The following is a 19,487-nucleotide window of genomic DNA, read 5'->3' as shown; positions in this document are numbered from 1 at the left end:
AAATTTTTAAAAGAAAAAGAAATATATTGAACTTAGAATTAGGCCTTTGAATCTCTGTATCACAGTGTTAAAGCAAGATTTTGAAAATCAAACTTTTTAATTTTGATACCTATGCATTCATATGCAAGAAATATATGTGAAAAATAATACAAAGAGATCTCGTAGAACCTTCACCTGTTCCCCCATTTTCTCCCAATGGTAACATCTTGCAAAACTATAGTACAATATCGAAACTAGAAAATTGACATTGATCCTGTCAAGACATAAAAGAGTATCATCACCACAGAGATTCCTTCCGTTGCCCTTTTTAAGCCACACCCACTTTCCTCTCTGGTTCCTTCCTTAAACTTCTTGAAACCACTGACCTGTTCTCCATCTCTGTAACTTGTCATTTAAAGACTGTCACACAAATAGAACTACAGTATGTAACCTCTCAGAATTGGCTTTATTTCAGTCAATATAATATTCTATAGATTCATGCAGGCTATTGCGTGCATCCATAGTGTGTTCCTTTTTTTTCCTTTTTGTTGTTAAATAGTGTTTAAAAAAAACTTGTAATGCTTATGATTAACCCCGTATAGCCAAACAAGTAGGAGACCCGAGGGAAAAAGACTAGCAAAGGAAAACCCCAGATTCTGGGGAGCATGGTCTCCTTACTAGTTAAATAGGAAAGAAGAGACAAACACATTTTGGTCTTAGTGTGAAAATTTTCACATTCAACATTCCGGAAGTTGGGATTTGCCTTCCTATCTATAACTATACCATAAGTGTTTTTTTTTTCCCTTGGCTGTACCTAAAATAAAACTACAACTTGGACTCAATGAAACGTGATATTTACCAGACATCAGGTAGGCACTTTATATACCATCTTGCTTCATATAACCTTGTGAAGTATATTATCATCCCCAGTTTGGTAAGATCACAATAGCAAATAGTTTTCAGCATTTACTATATGCTGGGCTGAAGAACTTTACATAGACTAACACTTCATATTCATAACATCCCTGAATTAGGTTATAATTACTATCTGCATTTTATAAAGGAATTGAGACTCAAGGAAATAGGTGATTTGATCCCAATCATTCCTCACCTTGAGCCAGAATCTTAACTGAAATCTTTTATTTATTTTTTTTTTTTTGAAAGAGCTAGAGAGAGCACAAGCAGGGGAGGGGCAGAGAGAGAAGGAGAGAGAGAATCTGAAGCAGGCTCCATGCTCAGCACAGAGCCCGACCAGGAGCTCGATCTCACATCCCTGAGATCATGACCCAAGCAGAAATCAAGAGTTGGTCACTCAACTGACTAAGCCACCCAGGTGCCCTGTAACTGAAATCTTCTTCAAAGCTTTTCTCTTTTCACCAACCCAGTGCTCTTAACCTTCCCAATGCCTGCTTTTCATCACAAATGTTCCTTAGCACCCTTTTATTATCCTGAACCAGAAGTCATAGTTAAGCGTATTTACACACATCATTAAAAATTAAGAGACTCTCTGGGGCGCCTGGGTGGCTCAGTTGGTTGAGCGTCCGACTTCGGCTCAGGTCGTGATCTCACGGTCCGTGAGTTCAAGCCCCGCTTCGGGCTCTGTGCTGACAGCTCAGAGCCTGGAGCCTGTTTAGGATTCTGTGTCTCCCTCTCTCTCTGACGCTCCCCCATTCATGCTCTGTCTCAAAAATAAATAAATGTTAAGAGAAAAAAAAAATTAAGAGGCTCTCAAATACAGAGAACAAACAGGGTTGCTGGAAGGGTGTTGGGGGGGGGAATGGGCTAGATGGGTGATGGGCATTAAGGAGGGCATTAAGGATGAGCACTGGGTGTCATATGTAAGAGATGAATCCTATATGTAAGCGGTTCTAATCCTGAAACCAATACTATACTACATGTTAACTAACTTGAATGTAAATAAATAAATCAGATTTACATAAATCCCTATGTATATGTAATCATACACACACACACATATGTATGTATATAAAACAATAATGAAGAAAGTCATAAATAATTTTTATCTTATCAGGTCAATGCACACGTGTAGTGACGGAGAAGACAGGTGGTAGATACTTGTGCCTGGGGTACCATTACCATAAATATCACAACAAAAAAGACTTAAGATATAAATTGCGGCTACTAATTCAGGAGAAGGATGCATAATAAGCTTTCTAATCTAAATAGTTTAACTTAATCATCCAAAGAGGCATATATATTAAGACAATGAGTCTTGGAGTCCAATACCTTGGGTTAAAATTCAGTTTCCTCATCTGTAAAGCAGGGTTTATAATAGTGTCTCCCTAACAGAGTTCTTTTTAAAAGTAATAGTTAATATTGAGCACTTATCGTGGTTCCTTCCAAATGGTTCCCTGTATAAACGGAAATTATTATTTTGAAAAATTCTCATAATATTTAGTCATCCTGTTTTCTCAAATATGAGGCCTTGTTCTTGTTGTTGTTGTTGTTGTTGTTGTTGTTTTTTTTTAACTGGGTTTGTGCCTTTATAGTTTACAAATCCCAGTTCAGAACTTGGAGAAACAAGTAAATTCCAGACCTTGCACTGAGCATTCCAACCTCCATTTTCTCCCTTCACCCCTCACCCCCTCACCTTGCAGTTTCTAAGTTCCTGTCTTCGGACGCTTTGGCACTGCAGATCTTTAAGGATGAAGAAAAATACATTTTGTGCAGTTGTTTCTAAAAACTCAGCCCCACATAATCTGTGTCTGCCTTTAAATTTCCCATTTCTCAGACATGCCTGGATCCTTAGCTCCATTTCCACAGCGGCACAGATGGCTTTCGGCCCTTGCTCAGAATCTGAAATATTTGAACCGGTGGTTAGAGCTACAGAGACAAGTATTCCCATGTGACTTCCCCCTGGACACTGGACACTGTAGCGCTGATCATCGAGGGGGCACTGCAGTCAGGTGGCTACTGAAACCCGTCCCTATTGCCCTGGCGCACAATTCTGGAAACCTAACATCTCCAGCTAGCCATAAAGGACACGTATAGGTCTAGCAATTTCCTCAGCCCACTCTGACATCTCCAACAGGCTGCCACCAGCGAGGGCCAACTCCTGCTCCCAGTGTAACAGACATTCATCGTTCAGCCATCTCTCAATCTGAGGCTACAAAGGACAGGTCAATATGCCTTAGAATGTGACAATAAACTCACCGCTCTGAGAAATTTACTCAGTCAAAGAGATACATAGAAAAAAATATTATCCTCATTCTGCTCGTGGAAATCTGAGGCAGGAAAGGTCTTGGCTCATTCAGATTCTTTATTTGTGTCTAAAATGTCTAGAACTCAAAATTCTTCTAGGTCTCTGCTAGCCTAGCCTAAATAACTTCTGGTGGATCTCTATCAACTTGATTCTGAACTTGTTTTTTTTTTTTTTTTAATGTTTATTTATTTTTGAGATAGAGAGGGACAGAGCATGAATGGGGGAGGGTCAGAGAGAGAGAGGGAGACACAGAATCCGAAGCAGGCTCCAGGCTCTGAGCCGTCAGCACAGAGCCCGACGCGGGGCTCGAAACCACGGACCGTGAGATCATGACCTGAGCCGAAGTCGGACGCTCAACCAACTGAGCCACCCAGGCGCCCCTGAACTTGTTTTTAATAGCATGAAGAAGACTGTTTGGGGTAGGGGGCATTTTTTAGGGGAGAATTTGTGTGAAAAGTTAGAATAAAGCCTACAAACTCAAACCATACCCAATTGGTCACTGGCACACCACATTCTCATTAACCCATCTCTATGCCAGCTTTTTTTATTATCCAGCCTCTGTGTTTTAAGAATCTTCAGAGGGAGTCGCATTTTCAGTGATTTGCTTTTCTCTCCAGAGCTTTCCACAAATTGAACTGTGTTTCCTGTTTCCTTTGCTGTTTTCAAGCTTCTCCAGGAGTTTTTACAATAAGAACCAGAAAGATTCTCTGTTCTAAGGAAACTACCCCAGAGAAACATTTTCTAGGAAGAGTGGCACAGATGTTTCTAATGCTCTCAATTTTAGTTCCTTTAACAGGAAATATGTTCAAACCTGTATTTTAAACATTAAGCCACCACTCTCTTCACTTTGCGATTATTTTTTATTTTTCCAGAGTGGGAAAAAGATCATATTCTGTGACCTCCCAACATTAGAAATTCTCCTTCCCTATCTCTGCAGTCCTGTAGTTTAGCATAAAGAGAAATAACCTTAGTTAAAGTGAAAATCATTAGAGATTTTCATGGCTCGAGTAATTTTACTTTGCTGTCATCCATTTTATCACATAGACATTTTACTCAATTGCTTAAAATAAATGACAAAGCCAAATGTGAAAGCCGGAATAAAAATTAGTTTACCCAAAATGGTTTAAAAAGACATCCTGAATGGGCCCACTATTTGGTCATATATAAACACGTATGCACAAGTTTTCTATCTCTTGGAAATATTTTAGCAAGAGGAAGAATTGGCCCCTCCTGGGTGCCAACCCCTTCATGTTGAATTTTCTCCAACACTTGCAAATCACAGAGCATTCTGCCCTACTCTAAAGCCTTAATGTGTTCTCATTCCAACAAGAATTCACCAAGTACTTACTTTGTACAGAGAAGACAATTTGTGTCTTTAATAATTCCTGTTAAAGAAATGCAATGCTTGGAAGAAAAGTTGCATGTCGTGTAGTAACTGAACACACTTCCAGTTACACCCCATTTCTCCTGGATCTTTATAGAAGTGATGCAATGAAGAGACAAATCCCCAAATATATTTGACTTCTGTGTACCTCTTTTACTGTGACTTGTGCATTTCCTTTGTTAATTAAGGGACTTTGTCAAATTTAATTAATGAGGGATCAGAGATGAACTAACAGGAAACAGAACAATCTAGATAACTGGTAGCTTTGGACTCAAGACTCAGAAGAAGAGAGATGTACGACAGCAGGCAAGCAAAAAAGCAAACAAAGCCAGGGAAGGTAGGAAGGAGAGGGGAGAAATTAAGAATGATAGTGAGACAAACAGGGAATTATATGAATTAAAATTTAGAGTAGCAGAAAGAGTTCTGGAAAAGGTAAGATGGCGGAAGTCAAGGAAAAAGTTCAATCAGGGAGTCAAGAGTTGCCTGGAATTTGCTCAGTAGTTGAACTTTTAAATGAATGACTAGAGGAGAAATTGCTGATGACTCATGGCAGAGGAGCCAGTCAAGGGACAGGGTTGGGTTGTGGGACTAAAGTAAGAAGCCAATGAGAAGCATTGAATGCCAGCCCAAATGACCTTACAGTGGCCACAGCATTTCATCCTAGCCAGTGTTGGTTTATGGGACTACACTGCTGAGCTTTATACATAGAATGACCATACATCCCAGGATGCTTGAAGCAGTCCTGGGTTATGCCTGTTGTCCCGTCTGGTTTAAAGTTCCGGCACTCTCAGGGGCGCCTGGGTGGCTCAGTCGGTTAAGCGTCCGACTCCAGCTCAGGTCATGATATCGCGGTCCGTGAGTTCAAGCCCTGCGTCGGGCCCTGTGCTGACAGCTCAGAGCCTGGAGCCTGCTTGGGATTCTGTGTCTCCCTCTCTCTCTGTCCCTACCCTGCTTGTGCTCTGTCTCTCTCTGTCTCAAAAATAAACATTAAAAATTTTTTAAAAAATAAATAAAAAATAAAATAAAATTCCCGCACTCTCAAAAGTTTACCGATTTGGGTGAGCCTATTTCTATCAACCCACTGCAACACTATCCTTAACTTTACAATTGTGTGGAGTAAGTTGTAATTGAAAGAAAAATCACTCCGTAAGTATTAGCCTCCAATTATGTGTTAGGCATTAAGCTTGAAAATGGCACCGAGCTTGAAAATGAGATAAAATGATATGTTACTTGCTTCTAGCGAGCTTCCAATCTAGGGTGGAAATAGTGACACGATTACTGAACCTCTTGTGTAGATGTTATACATTCTGGGTAGGCTCCTGACAGGCTTGTCCTTTGAGCTGTAGAGGAAGACCATATGCCTGTAATGGGGTGTACAAGGGAGACAATGGAAGGGGGAAAGGATGGATACTGATTATTTCCCAGTATCAATCAGCTGGTGACAACTTGGTAGATTTTCAGACAGAAACAGAAGTTGGAAGATTGATCACAGAGTTAGAAAATTTTACCTTTCTTCTTTTGGCTCTGAACTTCAAGAATTAAGACAGTCCTGAAGGGGCAGACGACCTCTGCCAAGTGGGGGTAGGCTATGGGGAGCCAGAAGTGGAAGATGACTAACCTATATCTAATAAGGGGAATGCTAGAACACTCCCCTCCTCTCTCTAGTTAGAGTCTTTCTCTAGCTAGATCGTAACAACCTCTCAATCTGGAGTCTTTCTCTAGATCGTAACAATCTCTCGATCTAGAGTCTTTCTCTGGCTAGATCGTAACAACCTCTCGATCTAGAGTCTTTGTCTAGCTAGATCGTAACAATCTCTAGATCTAGAGTCTTCCTCTAACTAGGTTGTAACTGGATCTCTAACAGTCGTAAAGGCCAGGTGTTTTATTTTCTTAGGGGGAATTACCAGTTCCCTTACATAAATATGCAAGCAAACTAGTCACGTGCAACAGGAGAGTGGCAAGAATGGCAGTCAGTGTTGAACTAGTGCCAGCATAGTGGAAAAATTCTTCCGGGCTGGTGAGGGAAGACTTCTCATGAGAGATAACACTTGACCTCGGACTCAAAGGTAAGTGGATTTTCAACAGACTCATTGAGGAGTGGGGTTGGAATTGCAGAGAGCTGAGTGCTAACAGGAAGGACTAGTCTGTGAAAAAGCACTGGACCCTGGGAGCATGTTAATTCATTAATTCATTGAATATTTATTGAGCACCTGCTCTGCCATTTCTAGGTGCTGGGGCAGGAGAAGAGTCTGCATTTCTAACAAGTCTCAGGTGATGCTGATGCTGCTGGATTATGGACGGTACCCCCAAGAAGCAGAGCTCCAAATCACGGAGCTACATGACCTAGCCAGAGGTGAAGCTGGCTCAGAAACTGATAAAAGCTTTGAAAGTCAATATTTTTCCTGTTAATGGTCTCCATCAGTTAAATTTCTTTGAAACTTCATCTTACCAAGGTAAACCATATGCTCTACGCACACTTTTAAAAAATGGCATCTTTTAAAATAATCTCATGCAGGTTAGTACTTTAGTTTTAAATTGTGTGATTGAGACTGAATTCTCTAAACAGTGAGTTCAGTCTTTTAACAACCTACACCCAAGATTCAAGGAAAATGCCACCCATCCTATCTGTTAAGTCAGTAACAGATCCCTGATCATAAACCTTTGGGTTTCACTTACCACAGGTAATGATCAATCTGTAGAGTGCGTTTATTTCTTGCAAGGAGGTGACCGTGATGTATTCCGAGTGAAACTTAGCCTCAGGCTCTTAATTTAGTCTGGTTGACTGAGAGATTGCTATGTCTATAAAACTCTCAGGGAAAGCAACAGAAACCTTACTGACATTTTCACACCAGTATGTTGTGACTTTCTATTGTTCCTTAATCACTAAGCACATCTCAGAACCAGCAGCACAGAGCCAAGATAAGCATCCAAGAAAGCAACAGGCTGGGTGGTGTGGTAGAAAGGCCACTGGAATAGAAGTCAGACAGACCTGAGTCCTACACCTGACTCGTGCCCTTGGTAACTGTGGCCATGCCTTTCATCAAATGACTAAGATCTAATAGTTTTGTCCTCAGTCAGATACTGGTATTTGTTCTGTTTATCCCCCCACTGAGTTTCAAATGTAATATTGTATATTAAAGTTTCCTATAAATTTGTGACCTTAGTCTTTAAAACCACTGGTCTTGACTCATGTTTCCTTATTGTTCTCATATTTGACTAAAACAAACTTTACTAGTGCTGCCACTGCCTTTATTTAGTTAATTGCTTCCTTTGTTTATCTCTCTCTGTAATCGAGGATTTCCCAATTCACCCAATGCAAATTCAACCAATGCTAATCCATTCAACCCATACCACACACAATAGTTTTCACAGCACACTAATTTCATCTCTTTTCTTCCTTGATTAAAATCTTTAATCGCTTCCCATTTTCAAAGACCATGATCTCCAAATGGGGGGATATAAGACACCATGTTGTAATACAGGAAGAAAATACTGGACCGTAACACGTGCATTCATTTTTTTATGTAAAACATAAAAAGAAATTAATTCTTGATTTATCTCCATGGTATAAGACACACCAGGAGGTTAGTACCATCTCTGAATACTCCCCTAATAACTGTCTCTGTCTTTATTTACATAACATCAGGACCATGAAGACCATGTCTCTAAGAAAGAGCGCTCATGAAGTCTTCATGAAGAACGATAAAAGTGGCGCCATCATGGAAGACTTTCCAGGGAAAATGTTAAAGGGTACCACTGGTTATTCCCAGGGCAGACTGCCTGACAGACTTCTGAAAAAAAGCTCTAAGTGCCTGAAAAAGGGGCCAGTGTCTTACCACATCACTCTTTTATCTAAGAAATTTTAGAAGCTCTCTATTATCTCAAGGATAAAGTTGTAATCACTTAGTCTGCATTCAAGATTCTGCTTAATGTAGCCAAACACTACCATTGCTGTCCTGTCTCTAAAATATTGGTATACCTATTCCACCCAAAGCAATTTTTCATTATCAAAGGTTACTCACCCCATTGTGACTACCTGCTCTTCTTTTCACTCTAAATTTTATTTTTTCTTTCAGTTTTATTGAGATATAATTGACATACAGCCCTGCGTGAGTTTCAGGTGCACAGCATGACTTGATTCACATGCCTTGAAAATTGATTGTCACAAGTTGAGTTAACATTCATCATCTCATATAGATACCAAAAAAGGAAGAAACAAAAGGAAAAGCGCATTTTTTCTTGTGATGAGAACTTTTAGGATTTATGCTCTTAGCAACTTTTAAACATACCATACATCAGAATTAACTATAGGTATCATGTTGTATATGACACCCCCAGTACTTACTTATCTTATGACTAGGAGTTTGTACCTTTTGACCTTCTTCATCCAATTCTCTCACTCCCTACAAATCTGATCTCTTTTTCTATGAGGTTTTTTTTTAATTCCACATATGAGATCTTATAGTACTTGTCTTTTCCTGTCCAACTTATTTTGCTTAGCGTGATGCCCTTAAGATCCATAATTGAAGGATCCATTGTCATAATGGAAGGATTCCCTTTCTTTTTTGTGGCTGCATACTATTCCATTGTGTGTGTGTGTGTGTGTGTGTGTGTGTGTGTGTGAGTGTGTATGTGTGTACAACATATTTTCTTCTATTTATCTGTTGATGGGCACTTAAACTGTTTCCATATCATAGCTATTGTGAATAATGCTGCAACAAATATGGGGGTACAGATATCTCTCTGACATAGTGATTTTATTTCCTTCGTATGTATATACCCAGAATTGGAATTGCTAGATTGTATGGTGGTTCTATTCTTCCTTTTTTGAGGAACCTCCACACTGTTTCCCCATTTTTCTCTTTGATTTTAACATTCTACCCCTCATTTGAGGTCTACCTTAAGCCCTCCCTCTGTGAAGCCTATCCTAATCTTTTGATCCACTATACTGGCTCTTTTGTCTGAACTTTTCTGTAATATGGCTGTGTAACTCCAAATGAAAATGGTCATATAATTTATCACCCACACTGGGACACTTGAGAGTAAAATGAAGCAGCCTTAATAACAGGCTATCAGATATAAACAGGTATAAACTAGGACATCAAGTATAAACTAGGACTGTTGTGTGCAAAACAGTGCCCCCTGGTCACAATAATGCTCATTACTCTCCCAGTGATGGGAGAGCACAGAAAAAAATCCTCCAGCCACCTGAATGCCAAATTTTGCTCTGAAATTAGCAAAAGGCTATAATATATGAAAAACTGGTAAGTCGAATTTTAAATAATTTTTTTGTTTTATTTTATGCTTTACTTGGGGCTGGCTTGCTTGTATTTTCAGGGAAGTACAGGACAGTCACACTGTAACCAACCATGATCCTTCATCTCAAGCCGATAGACACAGGCACATGATGCAGCAATTGGTGCCTTGGTACCCTCTGGGTCTTTGACCTTCAGATTAGTCAGTTGTGCCCGGTGTAGACCATCCACGCACTCTTTTCACTGTCAGTTCTCAGAAGATTATTTCCAAGCCTGAAACAAAGGAAATCTGGCCTATTCTTCATGATGTCCCTTGATTGTTATTTTATGCTGAATCAAATAAAGCACGGCCTCTTTAAGGAACTGCCATATCTTACTGGGCACCATTGTTTCCTTTAAGGCCCTACTCTCTTTAGTGGGTACTGACAGGGCTTCCATTGGGCACCACTGGTTCCAGTATCTCTTGCCAAGCACCAACACTTTCCAGAGGGCACAGCTCCAAGATACCAAAGCTGTTCTGATGTGAATGCACACAGAACTTTCTGCTCCCCCCCCACACTTTTTTGACTACATCCTGTTAGTGCAAAAGCTTCTTCAGTTATATTGAGAATGTTTTTCTTCCCTCTAGCAAGACATTCACCTCCACCTCCTCTGGACTCTGTTATGAGTTCATTACAGATATGGGCAGGTGCAGAACTGGGAGGAAGTTGTCGTAATGAGAAAACAAACCTTCTTCCCATCCCCTAAGGATCTGCTACAGAACCAAGCTCTTTCTTGAAAATGGATTAGTCCTGTCCCAGGTAGGATTGTCAGAAAAAATACAAATATTTTACTGGACATATGCATACTAAAAAAGAATTTGTTGTTTATCTGATACCCAAATTTAACTGTATGTCATGTGTTTGCTATACCTGCTAATTCTAATAAACCTACACCCAGGGGACTCCTCAGTCCTTCATAGTTGTCTGTTGGTGAATCCAGTTAAGACTCAAGCCAAAAGTCCACCTACGTTTGTTTATACCAATGCAAATGTTTGTCTAGTTTCCTTCATGGTAGATCAACTGACATAGAGGTCAAGAATATGAAGAATGACATAGAAGAATCACATTGGAAGTACAAATATGCCCTGTGTTGGGAAGGAAATCACCTTTATGCTAAAAAGGAACTGACCACTTACTGTCTTAAGTGACCGTGGCCAGTCCTCACTCACGAGGTAGCAATATGCCTGAGCTTGTAAAAAAAGCCCAAGCTTGGGCAAGTGTGTTAGAGAGCCTGTAAAGAAAAAGACTGCAAAAAAAAAAGCCTGTAAAAAAAAGCCTGTAAAAAAAAAGCCTGTAAAAAAAAAAGCCTGACTGGAGAGTGTAATGCTAAGTGAAATAAGCCATACAGAGAAAGACAGATACCATATGGTTTCACTCTTATGTGGATCCTGAGAAACTTAACAGGAACCCATGGGGGAGGGGAAGGAAAAAAAAAAAAAAGAGGTTAGAGTGGGAGAGAGCCAAAGCATAAGAGACTGTTAAAAACTGAGAACAAACTGAGGGTTGATGGGGGGTGGGAGGGAGGGGAGGGTGGGTGATGGGTATTGAGGAGGGCACCTTTTGGGATGAGCACTGGGTGTTGTATGGAAACCAATTTGTCAATAAATTTCATAAAAAAAAAAAAAAAAAAAAAAGCCTGAGCTTGGGCAAGTATGTTAGAGAGGTAAGAGGGAAAGCAGGGGAGTATGATATCTTGGAAGTGGACAGATGAGCGGAGGGAGAGATTGCCAGTGTCAAGTGCTGTAGGTTGGCCAAGTAAGATGAGTGCCGTTGAATTTAGCAATGTGAAGGTCAGTGGTGACATTAGTAGGAGCAGTTTTGGTGGAGTGGTTGTGATGAAAGGGAAGCATAAATGGAGTATGTTCAAAGGAAATCAGGAGGAGGGCAACTAGGGACAGAAATCACGTATGACTAGTTTGAGGAGAAGAGGAATAAGGTGATGGCTGGAAGGAGAGGTGGGATTTGGGGAAGAGTTGCCTAAGCTGGGGAAAAAATAAAACACCGGATGACTTGATGGAAGAGAAGGAAAGAAAGAAGGGAAATGCTGGAGCAATGGCCCTGGTTGACAAGAGATTATATTCAAAGCCATGTGGAAGGGTTGGCCTTCGAACACAGAGAGTGCATCCATGGTAACAAGAGGAAATGCAAAGTATATGGTACGGGGAAGAACTTTGTAGAACTTTGTAGAAATCTTCATTCGGGGGCGCCTGGGTGGCTCAGTCGGTTGGGCGTCCGACTTTGGCTCAGGTCATGACCTCGCGGTCCGTGAGTTCGAGCCCTGCATCGGGCTCTGTGCTGACAGCTCAGAGCCTGGAGCCTGTTTCGGATTCTGTGTCTCCCTCTCTCTCTGACTCTCCCCTGCTCATGCTCTGTCTCTCTCTGTCTCAAAAATAAATAAATGTTAAAAAAAAAATTAAAAGAAAAAAAGAAATCTTCATTCGATGGCTCCTATTTTTTCAGTGAAAATAGCAATGTTATCCTTTAAGACTGAGGGCAGGGAAGAAGATACTGGAAGTCTGAGGAGAGAGGGAAGGGTGTGAGCAGTCATCTAGACAGTAGGCGAATGACTAGAACTTGGGAAATGTACTCCGATTAGCAGGTGACAGTGTAGGGACCACTTGAAGTTCATACTTATGAATTTAAAGGAAGACCAGTGAGCAAGGTTTTGTGGCTTTTCTCCACCCACGGACCAACCACAGGGGTGGAGGCAGAGTAATAGCCAGAGAATGAGATGTACATAGCTTTGGGATTTAGCCAAGAGAAACCAATGGCATAGAGTTCAGCGACTCATCTGTAAAGTAACAATGGCAGGTTGTTACACTTGTTGTATACTATATACAAGTTATACTTGGAATAGGTCTCCTCTCCAGTGCAAAGAAACAGCCCTGGAACTGTGAACTGCCCAGCAGACCCTTGATAGTAACACTTGGCAGAATCCTTGCACGGTGTGCATTGCCTGAGATAAAAGATTAGTGTGAACACACACGTATGGTGCCTCCAACTGTGCTAAGAAGGTGATCTGGTCGAGATATAGTCCTTCATAAGAAACACTTCTAGTCTTTCCCACTCATTGGCATTTCATACCTTTTTTGCATCTTGCCGACTTGGATCAAGATGAAAAACGTAGGTTGGTTTCATCTGGGGGGATTTTTCCGTGCACATTTCAATGCTTCGGGCTTTCCTATATTATAGCATTGCTGTTTCCTCAGTTTTGATTGCTGATGAGGATAGAAATAACGTATGGTCTCTGGCGGGTCTGAAAATTTCTGCACATTGACTAACTCATCAACTACCTTTGCCAAACTTCCACTCTGTCAAGTCCCTGTCTGATATGAGTGTAAGTCACATACTTTGTATGACTTTGTATTGGGTAGGTACTAAGCACTAAAAACCTTTATATCTAGCTGGTGAATGAGAGAAAACATTTTTCTAGGAATCTAGAAAAAAGCTAGAGTCTGGGTGGTTAGGGCAGGCTTCACAGAGGTAGGTCTTGAGGTGTAGAAGCAGCTAGATTGAAAAAGAAAGGGAAGCCACTTTCTAGAAGGTACTGCTGTAAAGAAGATTTGTTAAAGAAAGGCTGAAGGTAGTGTTCTTGAAAACGGTTGAGCCAAATCCTAAAATCTTAAGACACTTTGCCTTTGTCTTTGAGACGATGGAAAACAACTTAAGGTTTTAGCAAAGTGTTGTGAAACACTGACTCTCTATTGCTCTCTTGATATAAATTAATATTAAAAATCCTGATGCTAGAGCATTCTTACAGAAAGCTGTCAGGGCAGGCTGTAGTTTGAAGAGGGGTGGGAAAGTTAAAAACAGTCTTGTAAAATAAATTGTGTGATGGTGCCACAATTTATAGTCTCAATCCATATTTTTAAAGCATTTGTATCCTCAGTATCAAAACAATTCCACAACAGATGTTCTTGTGTATAGACCTTTGTGCACACTCCTAATGATGTTGGCCAGATTATCAGGTCTAACTGTATAAATATTTTTTTAAGATTTCTGATCCATATTGAAAAATTACCATCCAGAAAATTTGCACCAATTACCCGCCCAACATTTGTGCGTGAAATGTTTTATTTTCTTCCCCCAAAAAGACAGCTTAGTATTTTTACATATTTTGCCTCTTTCTGGGGGAAAAAAGGCTTACTGCTTTGGGAGTGAGATGAAGCTTTTCACATATGTATATGATAATTTGGATTTTTAAAAACTTTTTTTTTGTTGCGAATTGCATTTTCCACCGTTTTTCTTTTCTTACTTTTATAATGAATTTATTTTGAGAGAGTGAGAGAGAGCATGAGCGGGGGAAGGGCAGAAGGAGAAGGAGAAAGAGAATCCCAAGCAGGCTCCACACACAACAGCACACAAAACCCCACGCAGGGTTTGATCCCACAAACCATGAGATCATGACTGAGCCTAAACCAAGAGTTGGACACTTAACCAACTGAGCCACCCGGGCACCCCCACAGTTTATTTTTCTATTGGGAATATTCATTGTTTTCCAACTGTATATATTTATGTTCATACGTATTTACAAATATATATATGTCACAAATACTTCAGTTCTTTTTCTATTTGCTGCTTACCTTTTAACTTGGTCTATAGAAATTGTTGATATAAATTAATTTTTAAAAATCAGTATTTGAAAAACTTCTCCGGGCGCCTGGGTGGCTCAGTCAGTTAAATGTCCGACTTTGGCTCAGGTCATGATCTCACGGTTGGGGAGTTCCCTGGTGGGCTCTGGGCTGACAGCTCAGAGCCCAAAGCCTGCTTCGGAGTCTGTGTCTCCCTCTCTCTCTGCCCCTTCTTCCCTGCTCTCACTCTCAATCTCTCTCTCTCTCTATCTCTCAAAAATAAACATTAAAAAATTGAAAAAAAACTTCTCATTTATGACAACTGGTGTGATGTCAAAAAAAAAAAAAAGTCCCATCAAAGATTATATGTCTAATCATCCATATTTTTTTCAAGTAGTTTGTGATTTCCCTTTTTTAAAAAAATTAAAGGTAATCCATCTGGAATTTATCTTAGTGTAGAATGTGAGGTAGGAATCTACTTTTATTCTTCTTCCCTCCGATACTAGCTAGTTATCTTAACCCTATTTAGGGCTACTCTTTCATTGATGATTTGAAATGTCATGTTTATCATAATTTAAATCCCTATGCATACTTTAGTATGCTTCCAGATTTTCTATTTGGCTTTATTGTTTTGGCTTATTTTGGCAAAGGTATCAAACTGTTTTCATCAGTGTACCCTTATAATGCAATTTTATATCTGGCAGGAAAGTCTTTCCTCACACTTTCCTTTTCAACTCTTTTCTTTTGCAGGGTGGGGTAGGGTGTTATTCACTATTCATATATGTTTATTTTTTCCAGGTAAACTCTACAATCATTCTGACCATTTATAAACTATTCCTTTGATGTTATATTAAATATACAGATTCATTTGGTAAGAATTGGAAGACTTAGAATATTAAATATTCTAATCCAGTATTATGGCACACCTCCCCAGTTATCCAGATTTTTCTCTTAAGGCCCTATGTCTTCACAAGCCCTAAAAATTTATTGAACTTATTCCTACATATTTTCTTTATTTTGTAATTGTTAAACTTTATGGAATTATTTCCCTTATATCTTAAGCTAGTAGATTCTGGGAAGTAGAAAACCTATTTATTTTAGACATTTCCCTTTTCTTGAGAATTTGTCTTCCTTTGGCTTTATCTCACTTCTCTTTACTGAAATACCTCAGATCTCATTCACCTAGAGAAGCAGCTCAGAGAAGCAGAAAAAGCTTTGGGTCGAAACCATGCTTTCACTCTTACTTCTGTACCTTAGTAACTGCATAACCTTGAACCAGTTAGGTAGCTGGATCTGAGCACCGGTTTCTTCATCTGTAAAATGGGGATAATGAAACTGATCTCATGGGTTTTTTGTGAGGATTAAATGAAGTAATATGTGCTACACATTTACCAGGTTCTTGTCCCTAGAAAGATGCACTCAGCACGTGTTAAGTAAACATTGGTTGGGCAAATATCAACACAGAGCCATAATCCCCTTAAAGTCAACTGTGAGTGGTTTTCCCTTGCACTTTTCCAGAGAAGGTAATCCAATAATAGATGAAGCGCTACCCAGTAAGTTTTGGTCTAAAATCTGGTGTCATGGAGATGCCTGCACAGATGGTATGATTGGAGGGGGCCCAGGAACCGTCATTCATGCATACTTCCCAACCCAAGGTCCAAAACATTTGAAATGGAGTAGAGAGCCTGCTGTTGCATCAGTGTTTTCTTCTTGGGATTCCTTTGAAAATAGAATTACATTAGGACACTAATAGTTTCATTTGAATTATTTCATTGAACCACTTTTTAGTGTGTATGTGTAGAGGTGAGCCCTAGGGACAGTGACACCTGTGGAGGCTATGAAGGGAGAAGACACACACACCCAAAGAGGGACACCAAATATTAATTTGGCTTGCGTGACATTTTCTGCAGTAATTGCTCTGAGAAAGGGACTCCATTTACAAATGAAAAACCCTCATTTTCAGTTCAGGATATTTCGTATTAGTCACTTACCATCATGGCTTATAAATCTGCCCATTGTAAGTTTGCTGACTATACAGCAATTCTCCAGAGGCTGTTCAGCCCTTGGTAAGTTTATGATTTTCACAATTTCGGGAACAAAGGGTGGAGAGGTAAGATACATAAGGCAAGAGGTTGGGGGAAACAGCTTACATCCTTTGTCTTGCCATGTTAGTCACTGAGGACTATTGTCTGATTGCTATGGAAAGTGTCTTCTTAAACCAGATCTTGTTTGAGGATTGTTTTTCCGTTGTCTAGACAAATCAAGTAAATTAGCAATTTTCTTGTTACTGACAGAATTCTGGAAACAGTTAATCCTAAAGACCCCAGTGAACCTTGGACCTTTCTAAATGGGACTTCAAGCTTTCTATCCTGAACAGGAAACAACTTTGTAAGATATTAGCCACAACCAATGAAACACCAAACATTTTCCACCAAAAACATGTCAATTTCAATGATCACATTTTAAAATTCTAAGCAAACAATGTATTCAAATTTCAGGGATCCGTCCAATGTCTTACTTTCATGTTTTACTGACATGGAAGTTAGAACAAAGCCCTAAAGCCTCTTGTCTACAATGTTTATTTATTCTGTTACCAGTGTCCTTTTTTGTGGCAAATCACAAGTTATTCATCCACCCACCCATCCTATCATTCAGCCTGTAAGAATTGAGAATATACTTAAGAGCATAGGCGTATGCTAGGTAGTATAGATGTCCCAAACTGTTTACATTTCCCATGGACAAAGAAGATATGTTAAGACTCCATGTCTCTATTCCCTTGTACAAAAGAGTCTCTATTGTCGCTACTTACAGTTCATTTGTTCTCATGTTTCATTACTTCCTTCTGTTCCACCATTTCAATGGACTTCTGTCTCACCATTTCACTTAATGGACTGATCACTTCATATTTCCAAGTCCAATGGTACTTTTCTGTCCTTACATTACACAACTGCCCAGGAGTTGATGACTGCCTTGTTAAAACCTTCTCTTCCTTTGCCTTCTATGATGCTACACCTTCCTGGCTTTTCTCCCATCTCATTCCCTGCTCAATTTCAATCTCCTTTCTCAGTTCATATTGCTCTGATAACTGTCTAAATGCACCCAGAGCTCTAAAGCCTTCATCACCTCTTTATCTTCACTACTCTGAGTATCTCATCTACTCCTACCGCTTTAAATATCATGCATAAGCCAATGACTCTCAAGGTATTTTCTTTGGCTCTTTCCTTTCTACCGAGCTCTGCTCATATGCAAGTACCTGATCGAAATCTTCACTTGTATGTCTAAATGTCCTCTTAAGATATATTTGGCAAAACAAAACTCGTGATCCTTATTCTCCTTCTCAACCTCCTTATCTCAGTTCATAGCACCCATTCATTCAGTTGCTTGGGCACAGACATAGGAATCACCGTTATTTCCCCCCCTTTCCTTACTTCCACATATGATCCATAAACAAGTTGCATTAGCTCTACCTCCAAAAGAGATCTTAAATATGTGCCATTTTTATTTATTTCCACTGCTACAATCCTAATCCAATCCCAAAATGGCCCCTTATTTATTTCATTCCTGTCTCTTCATAATTGATTCTGCATAATTATCTTTTTAAAATATAAATCAAACCTCCCACTCTAGCTGAAAACCTCTAATGGTTTTCAAATGCTGCTGGAAAATAATCTATGATAAATTTGTATAAATTTTCCTATGCCCTATAAGGGACTATATTATCCTGCCCTGTTTATAATTCCAACCTCAGCATATCCCATTTTTTCCCTTCTTTGCTCACTGCATACACTACAGGCACACTGTCATTCTTTTTGTTGCTTGAACAAGGAGTATGCGCTTAACTTTTCACTCTAAACTCCTGTCCCCGTATCTTTACACACCTAGCTTCTTGGTGTCCTTCAGGTCTTAGCTCAAATGTGCTTACCTTCTCAAAGAGACCTTTTCCAACCATTCCAAGCTAAGTAGACTTTCTTCCCTCACCTTGTCAGTGTCCATGACCTGTATTTTCTTCACAAGAAATATCATTGTCTGAAATCGCCTTGTGCAATTATATGTTTACTTGTTTATTGTCTACCTTTCCCTCTCTGGAATGTCAGGTCTATGAGGTCTTGGGACTTTAGTTGTCTTATTCACTGCTATATCCTTTGTGCTTATAATAGTATCTTGCACATAAAAGGCTCTTAATCTGCGTGTGTTGAATAGATGAGCAAAGGACCCTTTAGCTGTTTGCCGCTGCATGGATAATAATGTCCAGGATACTTACCACCTGGGGCTTACAAGCTTCTCACTGCTTCCTTATCTGTCTAGCTTTATCCTTCACTATTCAGATTCCCTCTGAACTCTTCTTGGCTTTGACTTGTATTTTCACTATTTACCACTCTGTATATATTGCTCTCTGTCCTCGGGTATTCCCCCTCTGTATCCATCTTTGCCTGGCTCATTCCTACTTCCATTTTAAGTCTGAGCTGGGACTCCATTTGCTGTGTGGCCATGGTTGGTAATCTTGCCAAACTGCTTCCGTTCAGACCAGAACGCTCAGAGTCCACATTTAGAAAGTTCAGAGGTCTCTTTGCCTTCTTGGAACTGGGTGTTTCCCTGAGTGTCAATAATAAGACAAACATTGGTGGTTTTGACTGAGACAATGGTGTGACAATTCCTAATAAAGCCTTGTTTGTTTATTTACTTACTTTTAAGTCAGCTTTATGCCCAATGTGGGGCTTGAACTCATGACCTTGAGATCAAGAGTCGCATGCTCTACTGACTGAGCCAGCCAGGCGCCCCAAAGCTTGTTTTAAATGGTCTATTACCATAGCAATCAGAAAATAGTCCTAGTGACTAATATAGTAAAAAAAAATAATAATAATTTAAAGGTTAGGTTAGACAGGGTGTTTCCTATACAAACTGATGGTTTTTTATTTCTTACTTTTCTGCCCATGGGCCCCTCAGCTCTTTTCTGCATGTTTTCTAAGTGATCATGTTGGGGAATTGATCTCTAATCACCAGATTTCATGAGCATATTTCTAAGTCAAAGTCAGA

General features: G+C 39.8%; 1 protein-coding gene across 7 annotated transcripts in view; it reads right to left on the bottom strand.

The window, feature by feature from the left end:
- Window positions 1–19,487, bottom strand: part of CF1H1orf112 (chromosome F1 C1orf112 homolog) — an 82,845-nt gene that overhangs the window by 53,009 nt on the left and 10,349 nt on the right. For 5 of the 7 annotated variants that reach the window (XR_004343104.1, XR_004343103.1, XM_032591757.1 and 2 more), the window contains one exon: window positions 2,591–2,796. The exons of the other annotated variants lie outside the window; for them this stretch is intronic. Coding sequence is in view for 3 of the 5 variants with exons in the window: in XM_032591757.1 (XP_032447648.1) it covers window positions 2,591–2,755 (165 nt within the window). In the remaining 2 variants the exon portion in view is untranslated. The remainder of the gene's footprint in view (window positions 1–2,590; window positions 2,797–19,487) is intronic. 7 annotated transcript variants of the gene reach the window in all.

Source organism: Lynx canadensis, chromosome F1, assembly GCF_007474595.2.
Source record: "Lynx canadensis isolate LIC74 chromosome F1, mLynCan4.pri.v2, whole genome shotgun sequence".
Classification (NCBI taxonomy): Eukaryota; Metazoa; Chordata; class Mammalia; order Carnivora; family Felidae; genus Lynx; species Lynx canadensis.
Note: the sequence above shows the minus strand (reverse complement) of the source record. Positions and strands in the feature narration are given on the sequence as shown.